Raw genomic sequence first — 21,856 nt, 5'->3', positions numbered from 1 at the left:
AGCATGCACTCTTTCTATCCCGAGCCCATCTTTTTCAGGCTGCCAAACATTTCTCACATTACATAAAAATGAATTTGGATGCTTCATCAATATTCTATGCATGAAAAAGAAATATTTATATTTTAAAGCTACACTGTGTGATATTTCCCCCCATCTAGCGGTGAAAAGGTATGACCATCCAGTGAATATTAGTTTCTGTTCCTCTCAATTCTGATTACGTTTTAACTCCTACGGTGGCCGATTTAGTCCAAGATTAACATGGCTTCCAGTTCGACCTCGTCCATGAGTGCCATCGAGTGTTAAAACGCGAAAGGCGAAGCATGAATTTACGCGTATGTCCCTCTTTGGCTAATGTACTTTCAAGATGGAGGGGCAACATGGCGACCGGCATTCGAACCTCTCACCTGTATGTATTTTCAATGGCATATTCTAAACTTACGAGAATACTTTATTACTTGAAAGAAGTAAATATACATTAATGAGCACATATATTTTTGAAAGAACTAAGGGTTTTTAGCTAAGAATAAACTAAAAAAGTTACACAGTGTAGCTTTAAAAGGTCTAAGTATCATATTAATTATTATAATTATTACACAGATTAATAATAAGCAAAAAAGATGAAAAAGACAAGGCGGTTTAATAATAATATTTATTTCCATCTAACAACAAATTTGCCACAATAAGGTGCTTTATAATGCTACATATGAAAAAGGCATGCAAAACCAGTGTCATATGGCAAATATTAGAACTGAAAATAATACCATCAAATTGATGCCATCGCTAGTTTTTGGCACATTACTAATGATTTGGAGACAATACTGTTGTTACTGATACATAATAATTAAACATTTACAAAAACATAAGTGCTTATCTTAATCACATTTTAATCATTTGATTTTTGTATCTCCTTTATAGCAGCTTCAAGAGGATCACCTGGTGGTTTAGGAAGATCAACCTGGTTAATGCGATACGTTTCATAAAGTCCACACAACACCTGGTCACTTTTGCATTCTTCAGCAGGTATGGTGAAATTCTGAAGGAGCCACTGCTCTAGCTCTAATCTGAAGGTCAAGGCGGAGGTCACTGATCTGGTTTCAGGGGGCGTGAGCACAGCCGCAGCGGTAACGCAGGTCTGATCGTGGATGCTGATGCTGTCCATCGAAGAGCACATCTCTCTAGAATTGGTGCTGCCCATTTGAGGACTCTTCTCCTTGGATGACTTTGTTGGACTTTTATGCTCACATTCGTAAATGGAGCTGCGATCAGGTGATCCTGCATCTTTAAGTGTACTAATGGATTCATTGTCATCTGGCGGAAGGCTGCTGCCAATCGTGACGACATCTTCCGATTCAACTCGGACGAGTTTCAAGCGCTTGCTACGTGGGCCATGGAAAGAGTCTGTGCTCATGTCTAGAAGAATGCAGTCAGAATCTTTATCCATCTCAGAATTGTCATCCACAGTATCATGATCTACCTCCGCATTATCGAAATCCCCATTATTGTGACTAAGTCGGGTTATTTTTGACTCTGGAGAGTCAAACACCACCCCTCTAGACTCTTGACGTGAGGTTCTTTGAAGCACGCCTATGCCGTTTGTGGAGGCCTGAATATTAGAATTCATCATGTACAGCTTGACCGATTCTGGAATCACAACCTCTTTAGACTTCTTGCGCGGGCTCAGAAGAGAAGAAAAATAAGGTAGGCAGTTGCCCACAATAGGCACTAGTGAGACAGGACGCAGGGCAGACACAAAGTCCTCTAGCTCCTGGTAGGAGGAGTGATCAGAGTATGGCACCACATAGACATTACGGTGGCAGGAGACCATAGGGCGGCTGGTGGGCAATATAGCAATGGTAGGCTGAACTTTATTCCATGCCTGCAAGTTGGAGGCATTGATCACAGACTGAGAGACCACGCGAATACGGCCCGCACCAGAGTCAGTGGTGAAAACGTCAGGGAGCCCCAGAACTCGCAAGGTTTCCAGACGCTCTCTATCTACCTCCACCCATGTTTTAAACTCCATAGCCAGCTCCACCAATAGAGACTCTTTACCCAGAGAGTAAAGACCTAATAACAGAAAACAGACAATAAACATATTACTCAAAAGTGAGATGAATTCAGTCACTTTTCACACTATGTTTTCTGTCAACACAACTACATAACATGATTTAGTCGGTGCATGAATATGAAAAAAATAAAAATAAATATTACACCACCATTTAAATGTTTGGGGTTGGTAAATTGTGCTCACAAAGGAAAGGAAAGTAAAAGGGAGTCATTTCATTGCTGTGACGGGAAAGCTAAAATTTTCAGTCTCACACGATGACTTCAGAAGTCATTCTAATATGATAATGCTGATTCTGATTTTCAATGTTTTTATCGTTCATCAGCTAGTAAAAAAAGAGTTTCCAAAAAAATGTTTTGCTGTAATTTGTTTGAAATGTTTTTGTAAAGCTATGGACTTCCTTATTCCCACAGAATTAGAATGATTGTTAAAACGTTAGATATCATTACAGTTATCATTTAGGCTTGCTGCGGCCATACATAATTTACATTACTTGTCCATCATGGCAGTTATCAGTTGGACAACGGTAGTGACAGGAAGTTGACTCTAAAAGAGTATTCCTCAATAGCCCAAGTTTTGGAGTAGAAGACTCTTGTTGTCAACTCCGTTGCTGTGTCTGAAATCACTCACACGTACATAAGAGAGCTGGAGCAGTCACGGAAACATATCAGTCACATGGTTTTATCCCACATGTAGCTTATTTACAATTTAATAAGAGTCAACTACATTGTAATTATATTAATACTCCATGCCAGCTTTGTGGGTTTATTAGTTTATATTAATTTGGTTTGCCATGATATCCTAATTTGTGTTCACAAACATTACACTAATAAAAAACATAATTAAATTGTAAACATAAAAAACTGCCAACAAGAATAAATACATTATGTGTACATTATTATATGTATTTGGACTAGATAATCCTGAAAGCAATCCTGACCAAGCAGCTCACCCAAACCACATAAATTGGATGAATTCCATTAATTAAGAATATATTACCTTCTCTTGTTTATTTAACTCTGAAATAACATTAGACCAAGGCTTTTTCTCATGGTGTTTCCCTCTTTAATATTAGGTTGTATTGGCAACAATTAGGAAACTATGGGGATGCATCATTTCAAGGTGAAGTCATCGCTCAACTGCACTAATTTGGTCTTGCAAAAAGTGTGTTGTTATAGGCTTTGTGTCAGAAAAAAGAATACCTAGTGTGTAATAATGATGGCAATCTTATATTTCTATATTGGTGACCCTGTTTGGACAAAGTAATGGAGCAAATGGAGTTGATTCCAGGAATTGATACCATCGATTCCTATGGTGGTAGTCGGGAAACACAGTCAACTCCGAAAAACACTGAATCGACCACACCTAGACCAGTGGTTCCCAACCATGTTCCTGGAGGCCCACCAACAGTGCACATGTCTCCTTTGTCTGACACACTCACATCAGATTTTGGAGTCACTACTAATGAGCTGATGACTTGAATCAGGTGTGTTTGATTGAGGAGACATGCAAAATGTGCACTGTTAATGGGCCTCCAGGAATGTGGTTGGGAACCACTGCCCTAGACAAAGGGCCCTACAATTATAAACTGAACGTGTCTGCTCTGCTCCACACAGAACAAGCTGCATTCTCTCAGCAGGGGTCAGATTTAATTTATCATGTGACGAGAGCAAGGAGAGATGACGGTCAAGATGAGGGCGGAGCATTTGGTGCGCAAACAGATCCTGAGCGTCATTGACAAATACCTTGTAAAATGTGAGGTCACTACTGCCACTCCCTGTACACAGAGAATGCTTGATCGTGAATTTGAGCGCACATTCAAAAGTGATTTCAATACCCCGCGTATGTATAACGGCAAGATATAGGCCTACACGCACAGTAGGCTAAACGTGATCGCGAATTCAAAAACTAAAAGGGAGCATGCATTCAAGCGTGATCCACAGTTATTGGTAATACTGATGTCGCAAGTGTATGTACTGGTGTGAAAATGTCCTCACTGTGACATCCTTATTACCATTACACTTGGCTTTGTTTTACTATCAGACTCAAATCTGTTTTGCTTTTTGTAGCCTGAACTGAAACACATGAAACCGTATTCTGAAAGTGTGAGAGACTTACCAATAACGACAGCATATCCAGAATGAGCCCTAATGATCTCTTTAATTTGCTGAGCGGCACGCTGGCGAGAAGGTACAGTTCGAGTGGGGTCACAGTTTGTGTTGTCCAGATACAGCACATCAATGGTAGTGTTGTTCCTCAGACACTGCTCACGGAGCATGGATGGGGTATAACGGAAGTCACCTGAGATCATACACAATAGCATCATTAAAATGTAATCTCAGTATGTGACAGCGAGAATCAATCAACTTTCTAAAGAAAAATTATTAAAATTTTGCATTTCCATAACATAAATATCTAGGGTTGGGAACCGAGAACCGGTTCTTATGCAGAACCGATACTGATTTTTGAAAAATACCGGAACCGCGCGAAATTCCTGAGTGTCGGTTCCGAAAACGGTTCTGGAGCAATGTGTGTGCGAAGCGCTGTGAGCATAGCCGCGAGCCGCACTCCCGCTCTCTCTCTCTCTCTCTCTCTCTCTCTCTCTCTCTCTCTCTCTCTCTCTCTCTCTCTCTCTCTCTCTCACACACACACACGCGCGCGCACACACACACACACACACACACACACACACACACACACACACACACACACACTGTCTTAGCGCTGCCGCCTCCCTTCCCCTCACGTCACTTTTTTAAAATCCCCCACAGCGCGAGTCCCGCAAACGCGGCGCCGAGGAGCTTGTTTGTAATCCGAGGACCATGGCTCATTAGTTTCGAAATGGTTTGGGTACAAGGTGATCGCGTTGAAAATAAAGGCGTTTGTCTAGCGTTATGAGCTCATTTGAAACATTGCCGCGGCTCATTTAAGAAAATGACAGCTCTGAAGAGACGCCGCTTTAGTTCGAGGTAAGTTAGTGCTAACAATAATAAAGAAAGACGATCAACACCTTATGTGTTACCACTGAAATGTAGATATTATATTTCCAAATGTAAGCCCATCTTATGCGGAATGACGCTTCATACTGTCGTCTGCTCTGGCTCTAACCTCGAGTGTTTTAGCCTGTATACTTTCTGCAAACCTTGTGAGCGCGCAAACGCTGCGACCTCGCCCCAAATGTTTTTATTGGTTTATTAAGTACAAACAGGAGAGTTATGAAAAATTGAGTGCGAGGGATATGTTCACTTCACACAAAAAGATTTTATAATGAGACGGCTAACTGTAGTAGCGTCCACTGTCTATGATAGCCTAATTTAGAGATCACTTTTTTTTTTTTTAACCGACAACTTTGATCAGTTAACGTTGATACGGTCAACCATGGGTCAAACGGTCATCGGTTAACATCCCTAAAACAGAGAGAGAAAATGTAATAAGACAATTTCAGAGGTGTAAATTTGAACATGTTTATTTTAATCTCCATAAATTCCATATGGCTCGATTAATCCTGTAATATATGTATAGTACAGGACTTTTTTTGACATTGCCAACCTGTAAATTCATTTGAGAGCAAGTAATAAACATAAAAAAGGATTGTTTAAAGTTGCGTATTGTGCCTTTTTCCTTTACCACTATTTGTTTAATAATTTTAATGGAACCGGAATCGGAACCGGAATCGTTAGGCGGAATCGGAACCGGAACCGGAACCGGAAAATTTCTCACGATTCCCAACCCTATAAATATCCCCCTCCCGCACTCACCAGTGTACAGTCTGGTGCCAAAGTATCCCTCAAAGAGAAACATAACTGCCCCGGGACAGTGATTGGCATCTATTAGAGTAACAGTCAGCCGCTCTTTTCCAAGATCATCTAGCAACAGCATGTGAGTTTCCCCAATCTCCAAGGGACAAATCCATTTCTCTTTGACCTGTGGATCACCACAATTTTAAATTCCTGCCAGTTTCAGTCATTTAGCATACAAAACTGTACATTTATTCATCTCTGGATATTAGGTCTTGTGAGGATTAAAGATAATTTCCATGGAATCGGTTTATAATTTTTCATTTATTTTATTTTCTAGACATCTGAGATTCTCAAACTATTGTTCCCGTTGCAAAGAGACCCTTTCCTAAAATATAAAAAAGACATTCCTGTATAATGACCAATACTGAGTGAGAAACGATTTTATGGTTACTGTACTACAGTTCTATTTAAACTTGAAGAGAAACGTCTTTAAGTCAATTCAAAATGTTCTGTATGGCACTTTTCCATATAAATATAATTGCATATAACAATTTACAGTTAACTTTGATTAATAACAATGTTGGGAGTGTTGTTAAAATAACAAATAAATAAAAATAAAATAGATAAAAGATAAAAAAAAATAAATGTAAAATTTTCTTTTACATTTTCCCCAGTCCCATTAGAACCCTTTTGCGGACCCCAGTCACCTGCAGTTTGAGCTGGAGCAGTTTGGCAGTGAGAGGCGAGCAGTAGATGGGCCTGTGACTCCAGGTGGATGAGAGGCCAGAGGTGTGATCCGCGTGCATGTGAGACAGAAAGAACAGACGGACGTGATGGCACTTACGGAGCTGCCAACAGTCTACAGCTATGGGAGCGTCCGGTAGGACTTTTCCGTTCATTTTGTGCTTCTGTGAAGATCTCACGTGGTAACTCTACTGCTTATCCCTAGAAGGATGTTTTTTGTTTTTCACAAGAGCTGTATTTCAGTTGCACGGATTTGCTGGTGTTTCAAAAGCGTCACTAGCAGCGCTGTCATAAATGTAAACACGCATAATTTTCATAATTTTCGCTGGCAAGTGTTTGTAATGTAACAGTGTAACTGACAGCTTAATGAAGCAGTGTTAGCACCAAAGGAAAAGCGGCATCACATTAAAGTTTCGCTTTGATTGTGCAGGCACAAAATCAGACAAAAAATTTAACTGCATGCTTGCCAGTTTGTACGCCCATCCGAGTGTGTGTAGCAGGCCGGTTAGCCGGGCAGGTGATGATGTGGTCTGTTTTTGCAGATGAGCGCCATGTCGTGTGTTTACCAATTCAAACGATTTCAGCGCGCTTTAATATTTGCGACTGGGTTGTCCGCCAAAAAATACGTTTATTGTCCACGCCTCCATGTAGTTCACGAGCTCGTGTGACGTCACTGACTTCCGTGATGTGCAGATCTCGGCTCTTCTGCTTGAGCTGCTTCCGTCAAATATCACATTTTTAATTAGTAATGATGACAGATGATATTAAGTGCCATTGAAACTTCAAAAAAGATTATTTTAAAATGCACTACGCTTAATTATAGCTTAATTTTTTTGTCAAATCAATGAGATATAGGCTATTTGAGATATACAAAATATGTTTTTGATAGTTGTGGGAAACCCCTTAAGAAAATGAAATACTTCAAATAAAATAATACAAATAAACATGGTTATTATAAAGCATGATAACCACAAATTAACCAGTGCTTTGCTCTGGATATAGTGCATTTGTCGATACAAAAATTAAAATAAAGATAAAAAATGTGGTTATGTAAATGTTAGTCGATTAGCCAAAAAAGAAAAACATGAGTACTACACTTTTACTATGATAAAAACCATGGGTAATTGTCAGTTAGGCTATTTGATTTTATGCTATCTGGTCTTGAAAAATGTACCTAATATTCATGGCATGTTTTATGTTATATTCAGCGCCTTTTACCTCCACTAGAGGTCAATATAACACCATGATAGAGTATTATGCGTACCCCAGAGTACCCTGACTCATTTGACATTTTTTGAGGAATTCTTAACAGAGGCATTTTAAGAGAGAATATTAACAACATACACGGACTATAGGCTAGGAGACCTAATGAAAACCTCTAGGGGAAACTGTGGTTGGTGGTTTGTGGTTTTACATTTCAAATTTCTGACTTTTTTTCTCGGTTTTCTGAGTTTAGGTCTACATCAAGCACTTTCTGGCTTATTTTCTAAGAATTGCGAGCTCATATCTCTCAAGTCGCAGTTTATCTTTATTAGCCTTGTACGTGCGATATAAACAAAACAAAAATTCAGCCATACTTAATCATTTTTAAAAAAAATCATCATAATGACAGAACAGAATAATGTGCTAAAAAAGGCAACTGATGCATCTCAAAGCTATATTCAAAGGGGTTATGAACTGAGAAATCAACTTTCCCTTGAGCCTTTGATATAATATATAATACTTTGATATAAAGTTAATCGTGATATGAGAATGTACTTTTCAGAGCTGAAAACGTCCTTGTTAGTCAAAGAAAAACTTTTATTTACACCAGGCCCAGAAAATAACTTTAGTCATGAATGAACTAAAATGAAAATGTTCAATATTTCATGGCATTTAATGTATATTTCTTTAACTTATGCATTCATTTGAACATACTTAAACTCAACAAAAATAAAAACTGTGCCAACCAACCCCATCTCTCCTACCCGAGCGTGTGGCCCTCTGGGACCTGTGTTATTTCTACAAAGAAACAACAGTTCTTTCTTGGCTGCTTTCTGCATGAGGAATGGTGGAACATATAGGCTTATTTGGAGATCTCATATTGTAATAGAGTAATTTCTAAACGACAGTCTTTTTTATAAGTGTGAGACAAACTAAAGCTGATACCAACAGAGTATAAGGCAAGTGTGCTGACATTGAAGATAATGAATGAAAATGAACCACCATTAGTAGTAAACAAACATTTCCTGTTTTCTATCATATTGAGAAATGCGTGGGGTTCGGCGACATAAAGCCCCCACCTCCTCATTCAGGCATTGCACAACCTCCTTTTATACTGCGTGTCGGTCTGTTGCAGTCAAGTAAAAACAAGACGGTAGAATTAATTAGCCCATAGTTCCCTTTTACTCAGAAACACTTCATGTACAAATGATTGTAATTCCACAACTGTTGAACAAGTATGAACATAATGTACTTGGACATGGTGAATAACATTGCTGTACAGATTAAATACATGTTCAGTTTTAATGTCAGTGTAGATCTGGTATTACATCCACATGTGAGATTAAAAAAACACAGATGTGTGACAAGCGACATGTGTCCTTTCTATGCCACTAGATTGACAAAATTAAATTTTAAAAATAATTCCTATACAAATTCCTAAACAACCCCATGAGCAATTGTTGCCCAAACACGCACCGGATGTCTGTGACAAGCTGGTCAGGATGCTCAAACAAACAGAGCAATGTTTTAATAGTGCCTCAGAGCCACAGTGTGTTTAGAGGGGAATCAACCGTAAATGTCTTTACTTATTGTTGGCAAGGGGGAAATCATTTTTTTTTATAATCTCAAAAAATCCATTCTTCACCTTTAACCATCTATGGGACATCGCCATTTATAAATGACGCTACACTGAGAAAAAAAACAATCAGGCCCCAATTGAACATTTGACTGATCACTAGAATTTAATTTCTGTGAATTGATGCAATTTAGTTCAAGGAAATTCAATTCGGCCAAATAAAAAAATTCGATGTGATCAGATCAGTCACTAGAAAATGTTCAATTGGGGCCTGAATTTTTTTTTACATTGTAGGAAAATACAAAAATAATGTTCAACCAAAAAAACAAACAAGAAGTTATATATGACATCCCCTTCATGGACATTTTTGGCAACAGGGAGTGAAGGAGATTTCAATGATAAAGTACTTTTAGGGGATACATATTTTCTGTGTATCTGCACCATTTTTCAGTACTGGCAGGCGGTATAATAGGCTTTTTGCCTGTGTTATAAGTTGATGTTAGTAAGTTAGTCAAAATTTAATTACGTTTTTAATTAATTTTGAAACACTAAGGCATGGTTTCACTACTTTTCATGCAGTGGAATTTCATCTGAATTTGTGTCAAGTGTTTGACATTTACATGCGAGTTCCAAATGTAATAGTAGCTTAAATGGAGATTAAAACGGATGTTAATAAAAAATAAAAATAAAAGATTTTTGAAGCACTGTAATCTTTTCACTACTTTTCAGATTGTGAAAATGTATTTGATTGTTTGTGAAGTTTCAGACAATTTGAAAAAAAAAAAAAGAATTTATACTGTAGGAGCAAGTCAGTTATAAATGACAAAACCCTAAAAAAAAGTCAAAGGTCAGATGTAGAAAACAAATTTTGGATAATTATTTTAGTCTTAAATATATGTAAAATATAAAGTCATTTATTAATAATCAGTCCCATAGAGGATTAAAGGAAGTTCACCCCCCCCCCCCCCCCACACACACACACACACACATACATGTAGTGTTTCCATGTTTTATGGGGACTTTCCATAGGCATAATGGATTTTATACTGTACAAACCGTATTTTCTATTCCCATTACACTGCCCCTGCCCCTAAACCATCACAGGAAACATTCTGCATTTTTACTTTCTCATATAATTTTTAAGATGCTTTCCTCATGGGGACCAAAAAATGTCCACACAAGGACAAGGATTTCAGATATTGCCATCTTTGTGGGGACATTTTGTCCCATAACGTAGGGATTACCAGCTTCCCCACACACCACACACACGTGAATATCCTGCTGAAAATCAGGAGGAAACAGTCATATAGGTTTAAATGAGGATGTGTAAATGAAGACAGAAGTTTTTGAATGATTGATCTCTTTAAGTAAAAAAAAAAAAAAAATCTGTTAAGTAGGTTTTCCCAGTAGTACAACATACTCATTCCAGTCCTGGTGTACTTTTCTTTTACAAGTTATTATTCTGTAAAAAGTATAGTTAAATACTATTGAACTGAAAGGTAATACACTATTGGATTTGGTTATTTATTAACCCTGAATGTTTAAATGGTGGAGATTTATTCTTGGGTACAGTCAGTTCCACTTTTGTTTTCCGGTCACAACTAAAAAAGAATAAATAGGACTTCAGTGCATCTTCATTTCCTCTAATAATTCTAGTTTTGTAATGACATGCGCACAATCATACAGATACACACATATGAATACATTTGCTAAAAAGGCAAGAGAACTTCAGTGTAACTGTGAGTAAAATGCAGTGTCAGCTGCCTGAAATACAAACATTAGTCCTTCACAAAAACAGACCAGTACTCAGACACTCCATAATAGGACAAGAAAAGCCTGTGTCCATCTCCTTTCCACTGTTTCTGGCATCATCCTCTTCCTGTCATTGTGCACAAAGGTTCAGAATACAAGCAGAATATCCAAGAACCTGAGAGTGAACGGTGCTCTGATGTCTGATCTGCATACATTCATATAGAACCAGTAACTGGTGAATATATGTTTCCATATTAACTATTAATGACAGAACTGCATGATTTACAATTGTATGCAATTTTTGATTCATTATTTGGGCAAATATTTCAATATTTTTTATCATTTAATTGTATACGTATTTTCAAACTCATTTCATTTAAAAACATCCTTCAAGGCTTCAAGATTTCCTGTGATTCTCTCTTATGAACTCTCTCTTCAAAATGATATGACTAACACTGTGCTTTATGAGCAATGCAGTCTTATTCCAATAAATGTACATTTTAGCCAGAACAGTCTGTGGTGAGCTCTGATTTACATTCAAAAGAGGCTAACTGAGACTTGACAGCTTTGGCCGTCCAGACAGCAGAAGGCATTCGACCTCCTCAGAGGATGCTGGGATGTCAGTCAGACGTTATGTTCCAAAGCAGGTTCAGGAGGAGCAGCGGTGCCGGCGATATAGTGATTGTTATCCAGTCTCTCGCTCGGCTGGCTCTCAGGGGGAGGAGCCTCTTTGCAGCAGAAGTACTGTTTCCAGATCCTCTGAAACGCGGTACGAAATTTCTTGATGCGGAAAGCGTAAACGATAGGGTTGACGGCAGAGTTGCCATGCGTGAGCAGAATGGCAATATAAATGAGGAACATGGGCTTCTTATACTTCGGACAGAAGAGCGTGATGCAGTTCATTATATGGAGAGGAAGCCAGCTAACAGCGAACAGGAAAAGCACTAGAGCCAGAGACTTTGCCAGCTTTAGTTCTTTGTCGTAATACTTGTTCGGTTCAGTGTGGCAGGACACCTTTTTATTGAGCTGCTTGTGGATCATGTAGAAGATTTCAGAGTAAATGATGAGCATGAAAAGAAGAGGGGGAAGCACCCAACCAAAGAAGTTGAAGTAGACCATATATTCCATGCTGATGACGTTCTCAAACTGGCAGGTGATGATGAGGTCAGGGCCGAGTGAGCCGTTGTCACGTTGCAGGTTGTGTAAATTGTTCCAGCCCAGCATGGGTGTCAAGCCAATTATGAAGGACACCGTCCAACACACGAATACTGCAATTCTAGCTCGTTTGGGAGTGACCACTCGCTTATAACTAAAAAACAAGAACACAAGAGTTAAACAAGTTTTCAATTTGAATCCATTTTTCATGATATGCAGTTTTATTAAAAGGTTAGTTCTCCCAAAAATGAAAATTCTGTCATTAATTACTTACCCTCATGTCGTTTGACACACATAAGACCTCCGTTCATCTTCAGAACACAAATTAAGATATTTTTGTTGAAATAGGATGGCTCAGAAAGACCTCCATTGACACATATTTTATAGTGCCTTTTAGGGGTCTATGCAGGCCTTTCTGAGCCATCGGAGTTCAACAAAAATATCGCAATTTGTGTTCCAAAGATGAACTGAGGTCTTAGGGGTGTCGAACAACATTAGGGTAAGTTATTAATGACAGAATTTACATTTTTGGGTGAACTAACGCTTTAATGCAATTTCAAAATGTGCAGTAAAGAAAACATGTTAACATCTGTTACATAAGAAATAAGGTACTAGAGGCTGCGCTGTTCAGGTGGGACGTATTCACAATACAGCACTAGCCTTGAGTACCTTATTCCTTTCATACCACACAATACAAATATTAAAGCCAAAAAATATGCATCAATGCAACTTTCAAGTAAAAATCACTAAAAGCCTTCCTTCAGCTGGAAATAAATAGTCCCTGACCATGAACAGCAACAGAAGTTACATTGTTACTTTTATATTAAAAGAACTGAAACTTGTTGTGATCACAGAGCAGGAGACAACTGACAAATGCTTTGACTAGCGCTCTCAGTGTCAGGACACAAGAACCTGCCTTTATATATAAAGCATTTTCCCTCATGTCAGTCCAATGTTCATAATAAATAATATTTTTTAATGTCCACTAGAATATCTTTTTCTTTTAATAGTTAAGGGCTTAACTATTAAAAGGACAAGATATCCTAGTGGACATTCAAAAATATTATTTATTATGAACATTGGACTGACATGAAGGAAAATGCTTTTTATATAAAGGCAGGTAATGCATTGTTCACTCGACCTGTCTCTCATGATACTCTATATAATACAGTAACAAAACATATAAAGGTGCTGGTTATATAATTAGAATATCATCAAAAAGTTGATTTATTTCACTAATTCCATTCAAAAAGTGAAACTTGTATATTATATTCATTCATTACACATATGTGATATATTTCAAATGTTTATTTATTTTTATTTTAATAATTAAAACTGACAACCAAGGAAAATACCAAATTCAATATCTCAGAAAATTAGAATATAACTTGAGACCAATACAAAGAAAGGATTTTTAGAAATCTTGGCAAACTGAAAAGTATGAACATGAAAAGTATGAGCATGTACAGCACTCAATACTTAGTTGTGGCTCCTTTTGCCTGAATTACTGCAGCAATGTGGCGTGGCATTGAGTCGGTCAGTCTGTGGCACTGCTCAGGTGTAATGAGAGCCCAGGTTGCTCTGATAGTGGCCTTCAGCTCTTCTGCTTGTTGGGTCTGGGATATCGAATCTTCCTCTTCACAACACTCCACAGATTTTCTACAAGGTTAAGGTCAGGTGAATTTGCTGGCCAATTAAGAACAGGGACACCATGGTCCTTAAACCAGGTACTTGCTCTGGCACTGTGCAAAAATGTTGGAAAATGAAATCTTTATCTCCATAAAGTTGGTCAGCAGCAAGAAGCATGAAGTGCTCTAAAACCTCCTGGTATATGGTTGTGTTGACCTTGGACCTCAGAAAACTCAGTGGACCAACACCAGCAGATGACATGGCACCCCAAATCATCACTGACTGAAAACTTCACACTGGACCTCAAGCAACGTGGATTGTGTGCCTTTCCTGTCTTTCTCCAGACTCTGGGAACCTGATTTCCAAAGGAAATGAAAAATTTACTTTCATCAGAGAACACGCTTCAGACGCTGTCTGTTGTTCAAGAGTGGCTTGACACAAGGAATGTGACAGCTGAAATCCATGTCTTGCATACAGCTGTAGTAGTTCTTGAAGCACTGACTCCAGCTGCAATCCACTGTTTGTGAATCTCCCCCACATGTTTTGCTTCACAATCTACTCCAGGGTGCGGTTATCCCTATTGCTTGTACAGTTTTTTTCTACCACATCTTTTCCTTCCCTTCGCCTCTCTATTAATGTGCTGTGCTAATGTAATGTGCTCTGTGAACAGCCAGCCTCGTTTGCAATGACCTTTTGTGTCTTTCCCTCCTTGTGCAAGGTGTCAATGGTCAAGTCAGCAGTCTTCCCCATGATTGTGTAGCCTACAAAACTAGACTGAGAGACCATTTAAAGGCCTTTGCAGGTGTTTTGAGTTAATTAGCTGATTATAGTGTGGCATCAGGTGTCTTCAATATTGAACCTTTTCACAATATTCTAATTTTCTGAGATACTGAATTTGGGATTTTCATTAGTTGTCAGTGATAATAATCAAAATAAAGAAATAAACTTTGAATGAAATTAGTGAAATAAATCAACTTTTTGATTATATTCTAATTATGACTAGCACCTGTAGAACAAAGGTATGTTAATGTTGGCATGGCAGGTGATTGCTAGGGGTGTTGTGTAGTGATACACAGAACCACTGGATGCAGTCATAGCCACGTTTTATCATAAAAAAACACAGCATCAGAATCAAGGACTGGAACAAACCGTTTTATAAAATAAAAAGTTATATTCTGTATAATTAGCACTGGTACAGAATTGTGGTCACTTTGCAAATCGCATCTTTAAATCAGGTGTATAGTCTTTAAATGCCCAAGGGCAGCTTCTTTTACCTGCTGTCTAACTTTAAATTAAGAGCCAAATTGTGACAAAGTACCACCACCAGAAAGCTTGTTTCAGTCAAACCCACACCCCCTCGTCCTTCGATACAGTTACATCTGCTCAGAGATGCCGTCTTTCATCTGAGATTCTAGGTCTCTCCAAGTTACTGGCGTTTTGAGTGAATGATTTCACAACAAAGGTACCTGTGATATAATGGCAGACTTTCAAGTCTCTGCAGCTGTCTAACTGAATCCCACACAAAGGTGCTCTGAGGCAATACACTCTTGTTTGTTAAGATTAAGTAGATGGCTTTTATTTGAATCATTGCTTGAATGGGCTTATATTAACAGAAATGTTTAATGATACATTCTTTCATCTAAATTAGGAATGCACTGATACCAATTTTGTTTTAGACCAAGTACAAGTACATTTGGGTACTTGCCGATACCGAGTACCGATATGAGTACTTAATAATAACATTACAGTTCTTCTTCCAATTTTTCGTTTTTGTTTTATTTTCATCAGATGTTTTTTACTTTCTGACTGTAACAAAGTAATACAAATTGACTCTGTTGCTAACATTTTAATATTCAACTTGTTTTCCTAAACAAACATTTCACATAAATGTAATCTGTAACAAATTCAGTGGATTTCAGTACCACACAGATCAACTGAAATTGTTATGTGTTATCATATCCATACAGCCTTTTTCGGAAGAATGAGAGGCAGGTTCTTTTTTTTTTATAAACAAATGCTTCTCTGCATTATCAGCTATGAGCCGGTTTCTGTTTTCGTCTTCAATGAGTGACACTGAGCTAGGAATGTGTGAAACTAGTCAATTAAAAGTTAATGCTGCCGCTCATCAACTTGGAAAATATGGAGCATCCCTTTAAAAAACAGTTTTAAAAACCATTCATTTCCTATGGTAAATTGCCTATATTGGCTGTAAATTGACTTTTCCATCTATTATATCTGTGTTTAAAATCTTCCTAAATAAACCTTAATGTCTTTAATGCCTCTGTGCTTTAAGGGCCTTAAAAGCTTGAACCCCGCTAAATGCTGCTTGCAGCTTTAATTATATTAGTGTCCACTGCATTGATTCAACAATAATAGCGTCTTGCAGTTGATGGAGATTTGTGAGATGCACATCCAGGGCATGAAGCTCCCGTTCCACCACATTCCAAAGATGCTCTATTGGGTTGAGATCTGGTGACTGTAGGGGCCATTTTAGTACAGTGAACTCATTGACATTTTCAAGAAACCAATATGAAATGATTCAAGCTTTGTGACATGGTGCATTATCCTGCTGGAAGTAGCCATCAGAGGATTGGGTACATGGTGGTCATAAAGTTAATCATAAAAATCGGACTCGATGAGCTCGGACTCTCGGACTTGGTCTCTCTTGAGACCATATTTTAATGGTCTCGGTCTTATCATGGACATGTGTGCATTTGAACTCAGTCTTGACTCGTACTCGAACCTATTAAGACTCTGACTTGAGTCCACTTGAGTCCCATTCAAAATATTAATGATTATTACTTTATGTTAATATTTCTTTAAATTGATGTTCAACATGTCCAATGATGTGTGATTTTCTGAAGGGTAACTGCTCATGACTAACGTTAGTGCAAAGGTAGCAGTACTCAGGTCAAGAAGGAAGTCATGTAGAGCGAGCCTCTAGCTCTTAACTATGTGTGAAATGTCTGCTACATCATCTGTTATTCAGTTTGGATATAAGAGCCACAAAGAGTTCATATGTAGTAAGACTCTAAAAAAAACGATGCGATTTTGTGCGATGTTATGCAATGTGTAAATTCTGTGGTACATCGATTACTGAAGCAAGGGGAACAACTTTCAATTTTTATCGACATGTGGAGCAAAAGCACAAAGATTAAGAACTAATATTTTCTGTATATGCATACAATCTCAGCATTTTGACAGCTAATGCTTAGTAGTTTGTTTTTTGTAGAAGTCTGCAAGTCTTTTTTAAGGCCCACGCTCATGCTCTCGCTTCTATTTTACGCTGTGTCCACCTGGCATCCGCCTAGTGATCGCGTTCTCCAGAAAGTCACATTGCTGCTACATTATGTGTCTCAATAATTATTTTAATATATTTACTGTTTACAAAGTAGGACAAAAGTGTCATAGAGAAATCCAAACCTTGTATAAATAATAATAAAATGAGCATCTCCCCCAAAAATGTCTAACAGAAGGCCACCCGTCCGCTCTCTCTCTTCTTCCGGCACACGTCTCAAACACACAGAAATATGAATCCATATGAAACCTGCGGCTTGTGGCGACACATTGATGTCTTAAGACACGTAACGATCGGTTTCTGTTTTTTTCGGGGGTTTTTTACCTCATATCAGACGAATCTCCTCTAGTATTCCTCAGCGTCATTACTTCCACCGAAGAAGGTGTAAATCCCGGCACGATCATATATACTCTCTCTGAACTCGTTCTCGACTCTGACTCGAGTGAGCTGGTCTCCACTACAACACTAATAAATAATAAAAATATACATTGGCATTTCATTTCTGAATCCACGTTTTGAACGAATCGGGTGAACCATGAATCAATGGGCCATAAAGAGAACTATTTACTTCACTCCTGGATGAACCGAATTACTTTTTAAGTATTAATTAATTTTTAGTATTAATTTTTGTAATGTCTATTTGATTTTTACACAATAATGACTTTAAATGATCTTTTGGGAGTAATTTCTCAGCCAAATTTGATGTGTGAATAATTTGTGATTAATTTGGTTCATTAATTGCCACATCGTGTAATTAATTAGATTAATAAAAAGGTAATCACTTGATGGCCCTATTTAAAAAAAAAATAAAAAATTATGTTTACTGAAAGCGATAAGCCTTTTGATCGGATGTATACAGAGACTCAAATGGAAGAAAATGTATGCCAGGCAAAAATCCAATCATTACATCGAAACGATTATACAGTTTAACCAGTTTGTTGAGATGCATTACATGAAATCCCTTTAATGCGTGTTTCATTCCACATCCATTTTAAGGTATTCCATGCAGGATATACAGTCATTTTTTTGGCCACCCCAATAAAATCACTGGGTCTTACACGGCCACCCATCTGGCTACGCCCCTGCGGGTGCGTTTGTATCAAGGTAGTTTTACAAGTACAAGAACTTGAGCACAGTATCGGACCAACACCCTACTGGTATCGGTATCGATACCAGTACTTACAGCCCATTACTGTTTTCACTCATTCAGTAGGACCAAGAGAAAAGCTCTGTGCTCTGTTTTGAAGTTGCTATGTCCAAATTAACATTGTTTCTCATAGTACAAAAATAGATGGTTGGTTGTGTTTGGAAAGCTGTGACGCATGACTACACTTAATACAGAATAAGAGCCCTATGCATTATTGAATAGTGGAACAAATAAAATCAATTTGTCAAGGCCTTTGTACCCGTCTTCTGCAAGTAGGTTGTAATCCACATGTAGCAGAGCACAGTAGACCACATAACTTTAGTTTATGTAAGCACACCCTTCCATTATTCTAGGATCATGCTGGGATAACATGAATAGAACGTGTGATATTCATACAGATCGAATGCTGCCATCAGTTAGATATATTAGATAAGGTTATACACTACATCTAACTTACTCAAATTGTTATGCTGATTATATAATTTGCAATGGAAAACATCTTGTGTTCTCATCTATTGTGCACAATGGCTGATCCTGGCAGAGCCGACAGGCATTTGCTCAGGGCAGCAACTCTATACACTTCTCAAACACACTTCATTTCTCTAAAGCTATTTCGCGACAGTTTCATAGGACTGTTATTGTTCTCCACTTGCCCCTCTCAAAATAAATGGTTTTGCTGGAGGTCATTTTTTCCATGCAGCCCCCTGCTATATTTCCCCTTACACTTTTTTCACACTTTTGTCTGCCCACAACTGTCACCTCACAAGTGTTGAAGAAGTGGATATTATGTAGCATAGAGTAGGTCATGGTTATCAGAAATCACAAAATTAAATGCAAAATGATAGCAAAAAATGGGATTTGAACACCGGACTCTCATGTCTGATGCATTACAGTATGAAGAGAGCACAGAACACAGAACTATCCTCAACACAAAAAGCATCTTTAAAAATGGAATGGCTTTTACATCTGAGTATATAGCTCCTCTGGGGACAAAGAGTAACCCAGACATCGTCTGTAAATAGGATCTTACTAGAACTTAAAAGCAGATAGCATTTTGTGCCCTGAAGAAATAAATAAGCCCATGCACATAATGAGTCAGGTGCAGCTTATAAACAGTCCAGAACAGTGCATTGTGATGAAGAGTTGAAATGTGGCATGTTTCTTGAATCTTGAATGATCTCTCTTGACATTAAGTGATAAGCAGTACATAGAACGTTCAAGGAACAATACAAAAAATAAGTATATATATATATATATATATATATATATATATATATATATATATATATATATATATATATATATATATATATATTACATATACCACAGCACATTTACCAAAGAATAAATGTTCTAAAAAACAGCCTGTTCAGATACGTTAACATAGACCAGTGGTTACTCAAAGAGACCATCTTTATGAATTGTTCATATAAATAGCATATCAAATCTATGGAAAGCTATGCAAATAGTGCACATATAGAACAGTAAGCTGAGTAGAAATGCATGAGTCACATCATTAGGTCAGGTGCATGTGGTTCCTTCCTGTCCCCTCAAGCAACTTGACTGCATGGTCTGCCCAAACTGGGACTAATATGATGATAATTATTTAACTTTGTAATCTGTCAATTTATGTTTCATAATTTGCATTTTACACGAGTGTTCCAGGGAAGTCTTGAAAGCATGTCTTAACATGTGCTTACATTTTGATGACACCTAAATAATATTTCACACCCCTCTATATACACACACACATACACACACACACACACACTAAATGTGTCAGCATAACGTATTGTTACAGCATAAGGACATCTACACCTGAGAGAATGAGAGAATGATAACTTTACCTGGTTGGGATCTTGACCCTCAGGTACCGGTCGATGGCTATAGCGAGCAAAGCGAGGATAGAACTTTGCGTCAGAACCAGCACTGTGCACGCCACCAGCAGACAGCTGTAGAAGTGAGTCTGAAGTCCGATACTTATAGTTATCGCCAGTGGTATGACCAGCGCTCCAACTGCAATGTCCGCGAGCGCCAGAGAAACAATGAAGCAAAATGTAGTATCTCTCAGAGATTTATTAATATTTACTGCCCAAACCACCATCACGTTTCCTATCACGGACGACACGGCGATCACCACCTCCATGCCCATGTAGAGGGCTTTGGCCGCAAAAACGTCCCCGGGCATTCTTCTGCTCGACGGGAATCGAAAGGACGATGAATGCACACGCGACAATGCGTTTTCAAGTGAAAGTGGTATGTAAATTGATTTACTATAGTAGTCCGAAGAAAAATCCCACGAAAAGCGTTGCCACTCAGAGTAGCTGTATTCTACACATGTCTATTTACATATGGAAATGGAAGGCGAGAAGAATAAACCCCACAAAACATAGAAGTGACTTACAAAATCCTCTGCTGAAAATATCGACCAGTTTGTGGCGTTTTTTTCCTCGTTTACTACAGCGCCTCTTCATGGATCCACCTGCGCTCGTGCGAGACATGCGCGCGCCACTTATTCATCATCATCCCACAATCATACAATTTTTCTTCGTGTCACCTACAAATGTCAGGCAGTTCTCTGGATGTCCAAACAGTAGGGAAGTAAATTAAAAGACGCACCATATTTGTCCCTGGACATGTGAAACAAGATATTGTCCAGAGCGCGGGTCGTTTCCAACACTCCCGTGCTACTCGGTGCCCCAGAATAGCTGTCGGTGGGTAGAGCCCTTTGTCTCACACATACTCGGACACTTGCAATTTAAAGCAACTGAGAGCAAAATAAGCCTAACTAACCCGTGTACATTCCTTTTTGAAAATGCCAAACCCAGAGGTCATTCCGTTTTCCTTTGAGAGGAGAGAAAATGCCCACCCCAAACACCGCGTCGTCTATTTTGGTTCCCTCCTTGAGCATGTCTGGGACAACCTGCGTTTGCTAGCCTAAATTATTTTGTTGAGAGCTCGAACTACTTTTCTCATTATTGTATTCGTCTTCATTCAGAGTTTAACTCGAGATAAAGAGTGAGGGTGACCATGCCTATGTTTATAGCGTAATAGTGTGCAATATAATATGAAATATTGTACCCATGGGAGTGGAGGGAAGAAGGAGGGGGCAGTAGCTGATGAGCAGTGACTAATTTAAAGGCTCAAATGACGCCCCATATAGAAGATATTAAATGTATTGTGAAATATATGTGCCACATTTCAACTGAACTAATGGGTTTAATAATCTACTGTAAGATTCATGTGCCAACTGAGACAAAAGTTAAAAAGAAATTACAGTATGCCCCAGTTATCTTACAAATGAAGACTAAGTCTAATGTGAAAAAAGTATGTATTTGAAAGCTCCTTTTGATTTTAAATAGGGAAGACCAGGGGGAGACCTAGTTCATTAAAAGTTAATTTATGTATAAAAAAAAAAGTCACATTGAATAGACATTAGATAAAATACAAAAATATAAAATATACAAAAATACAAATGCACTATGAATTTGACAAACATTACAGTTGAGAATATTTATAGAATAGTTAATATAAAAATAAAATGACC

General features: G+C 38.1%; 2 protein-coding genes across 2 annotated transcripts; both read right to left on the bottom strand.

Annotated features, from left to right (window-relative positions):
• Window positions 1-642: 642 nt before the first annotated feature.
• dclre1b (DNA cross-link repair 1B) lies at window positions 643-7,242 on the bottom strand. Its single transcript, XM_067412662.1, has 4 exons — window positions 6,513-7,242; window positions 5,824-5,989; window positions 4,184-4,366; window positions 643-2,067 (listed from the first exon to the last, which is right to left on the bottom strand). The coding sequence occupies exons 1-4, from the start codon at window positions 6,702-6,704 to the stop codon at window positions 884-886; spliced, it is 1,725 nt and encodes a 574-aa protein (XP_067268763.1). The 5' UTR covers window positions 6,705-7,242; the 3' UTR covers window positions 643-883.
• Window positions 7,243-10,671: 3,429 nt separating this feature from the next.
• Window positions 10,672-21,337, bottom strand: adora1b (adenosine A1 receptor b). Its single transcript, XM_067413803.1, has 2 exons — window positions 20,157-21,337; window positions 10,672-12,389 (listed from the first exon to the last, which is right to left on the bottom strand). The coding sequence occupies exons 1-2, from the start codon at window positions 20,495-20,497 to the stop codon at window positions 11,705-11,707; spliced, it is 1,026 nt and encodes a 341-aa protein (XP_067269904.1). The 5' UTR covers window positions 20,498-21,337; the 3' UTR covers window positions 10,672-11,704.
• Window positions 21,338-21,856: the final 519 nt, after the last annotated feature.

Source organism: Pseudorasbora parva, chromosome 13, assembly GCF_024679245.1.
Source record: "Pseudorasbora parva isolate DD20220531a chromosome 13, ASM2467924v1, whole genome shotgun sequence".
Taxonomy (NCBI): Eukaryota; Metazoa; Chordata; class Actinopteri; order Cypriniformes; family Gobionidae; genus Pseudorasbora; species Pseudorasbora parva.
The sequence above is the reverse complement of the archived record's forward strand: the minus strand, read 5'-3'. Positions and strand labels throughout refer to the sequence as shown.

Bases quoted from the DNA above. Each gene is read 5' to 3' on its own strand.
- adora1b (XM_067413803.1), bottom strand. From the start codon at position 20,497: ATGCCCGGGGACGTTTTTGCGGCCAAAGCCCTCTACATGGGCATGGAG. The intron at 12,390-20,156 runs GTAAAGTTATCA...CTTGTTTTTTAG, and splicing joins AGGGTCAAGATCCCAACCAG to TTATAAGCGAGTGGTCACTC.
- dclre1b (XM_067412662.1), bottom strand. From the start codon at position 6,704: ATGAACGGAAAAGTCCTACCGGACGCTCCCATAGCTGTAGACTGTTGG. The intron at 5,990-6,512 runs GTGACTGGGGTC...GGTGATCCACAG, and splicing joins TGCTCCAGCTCAAACTGCAG to GTCAAAGAGAAATGGATTTG. The intron at 2,068-4,183 runs GTAAGTCTCTCA...TTCTGTTATTAG, and splicing joins TGGATATGCTGTCGTTATTG to GTCTTTACTCTCTGGGTAAA.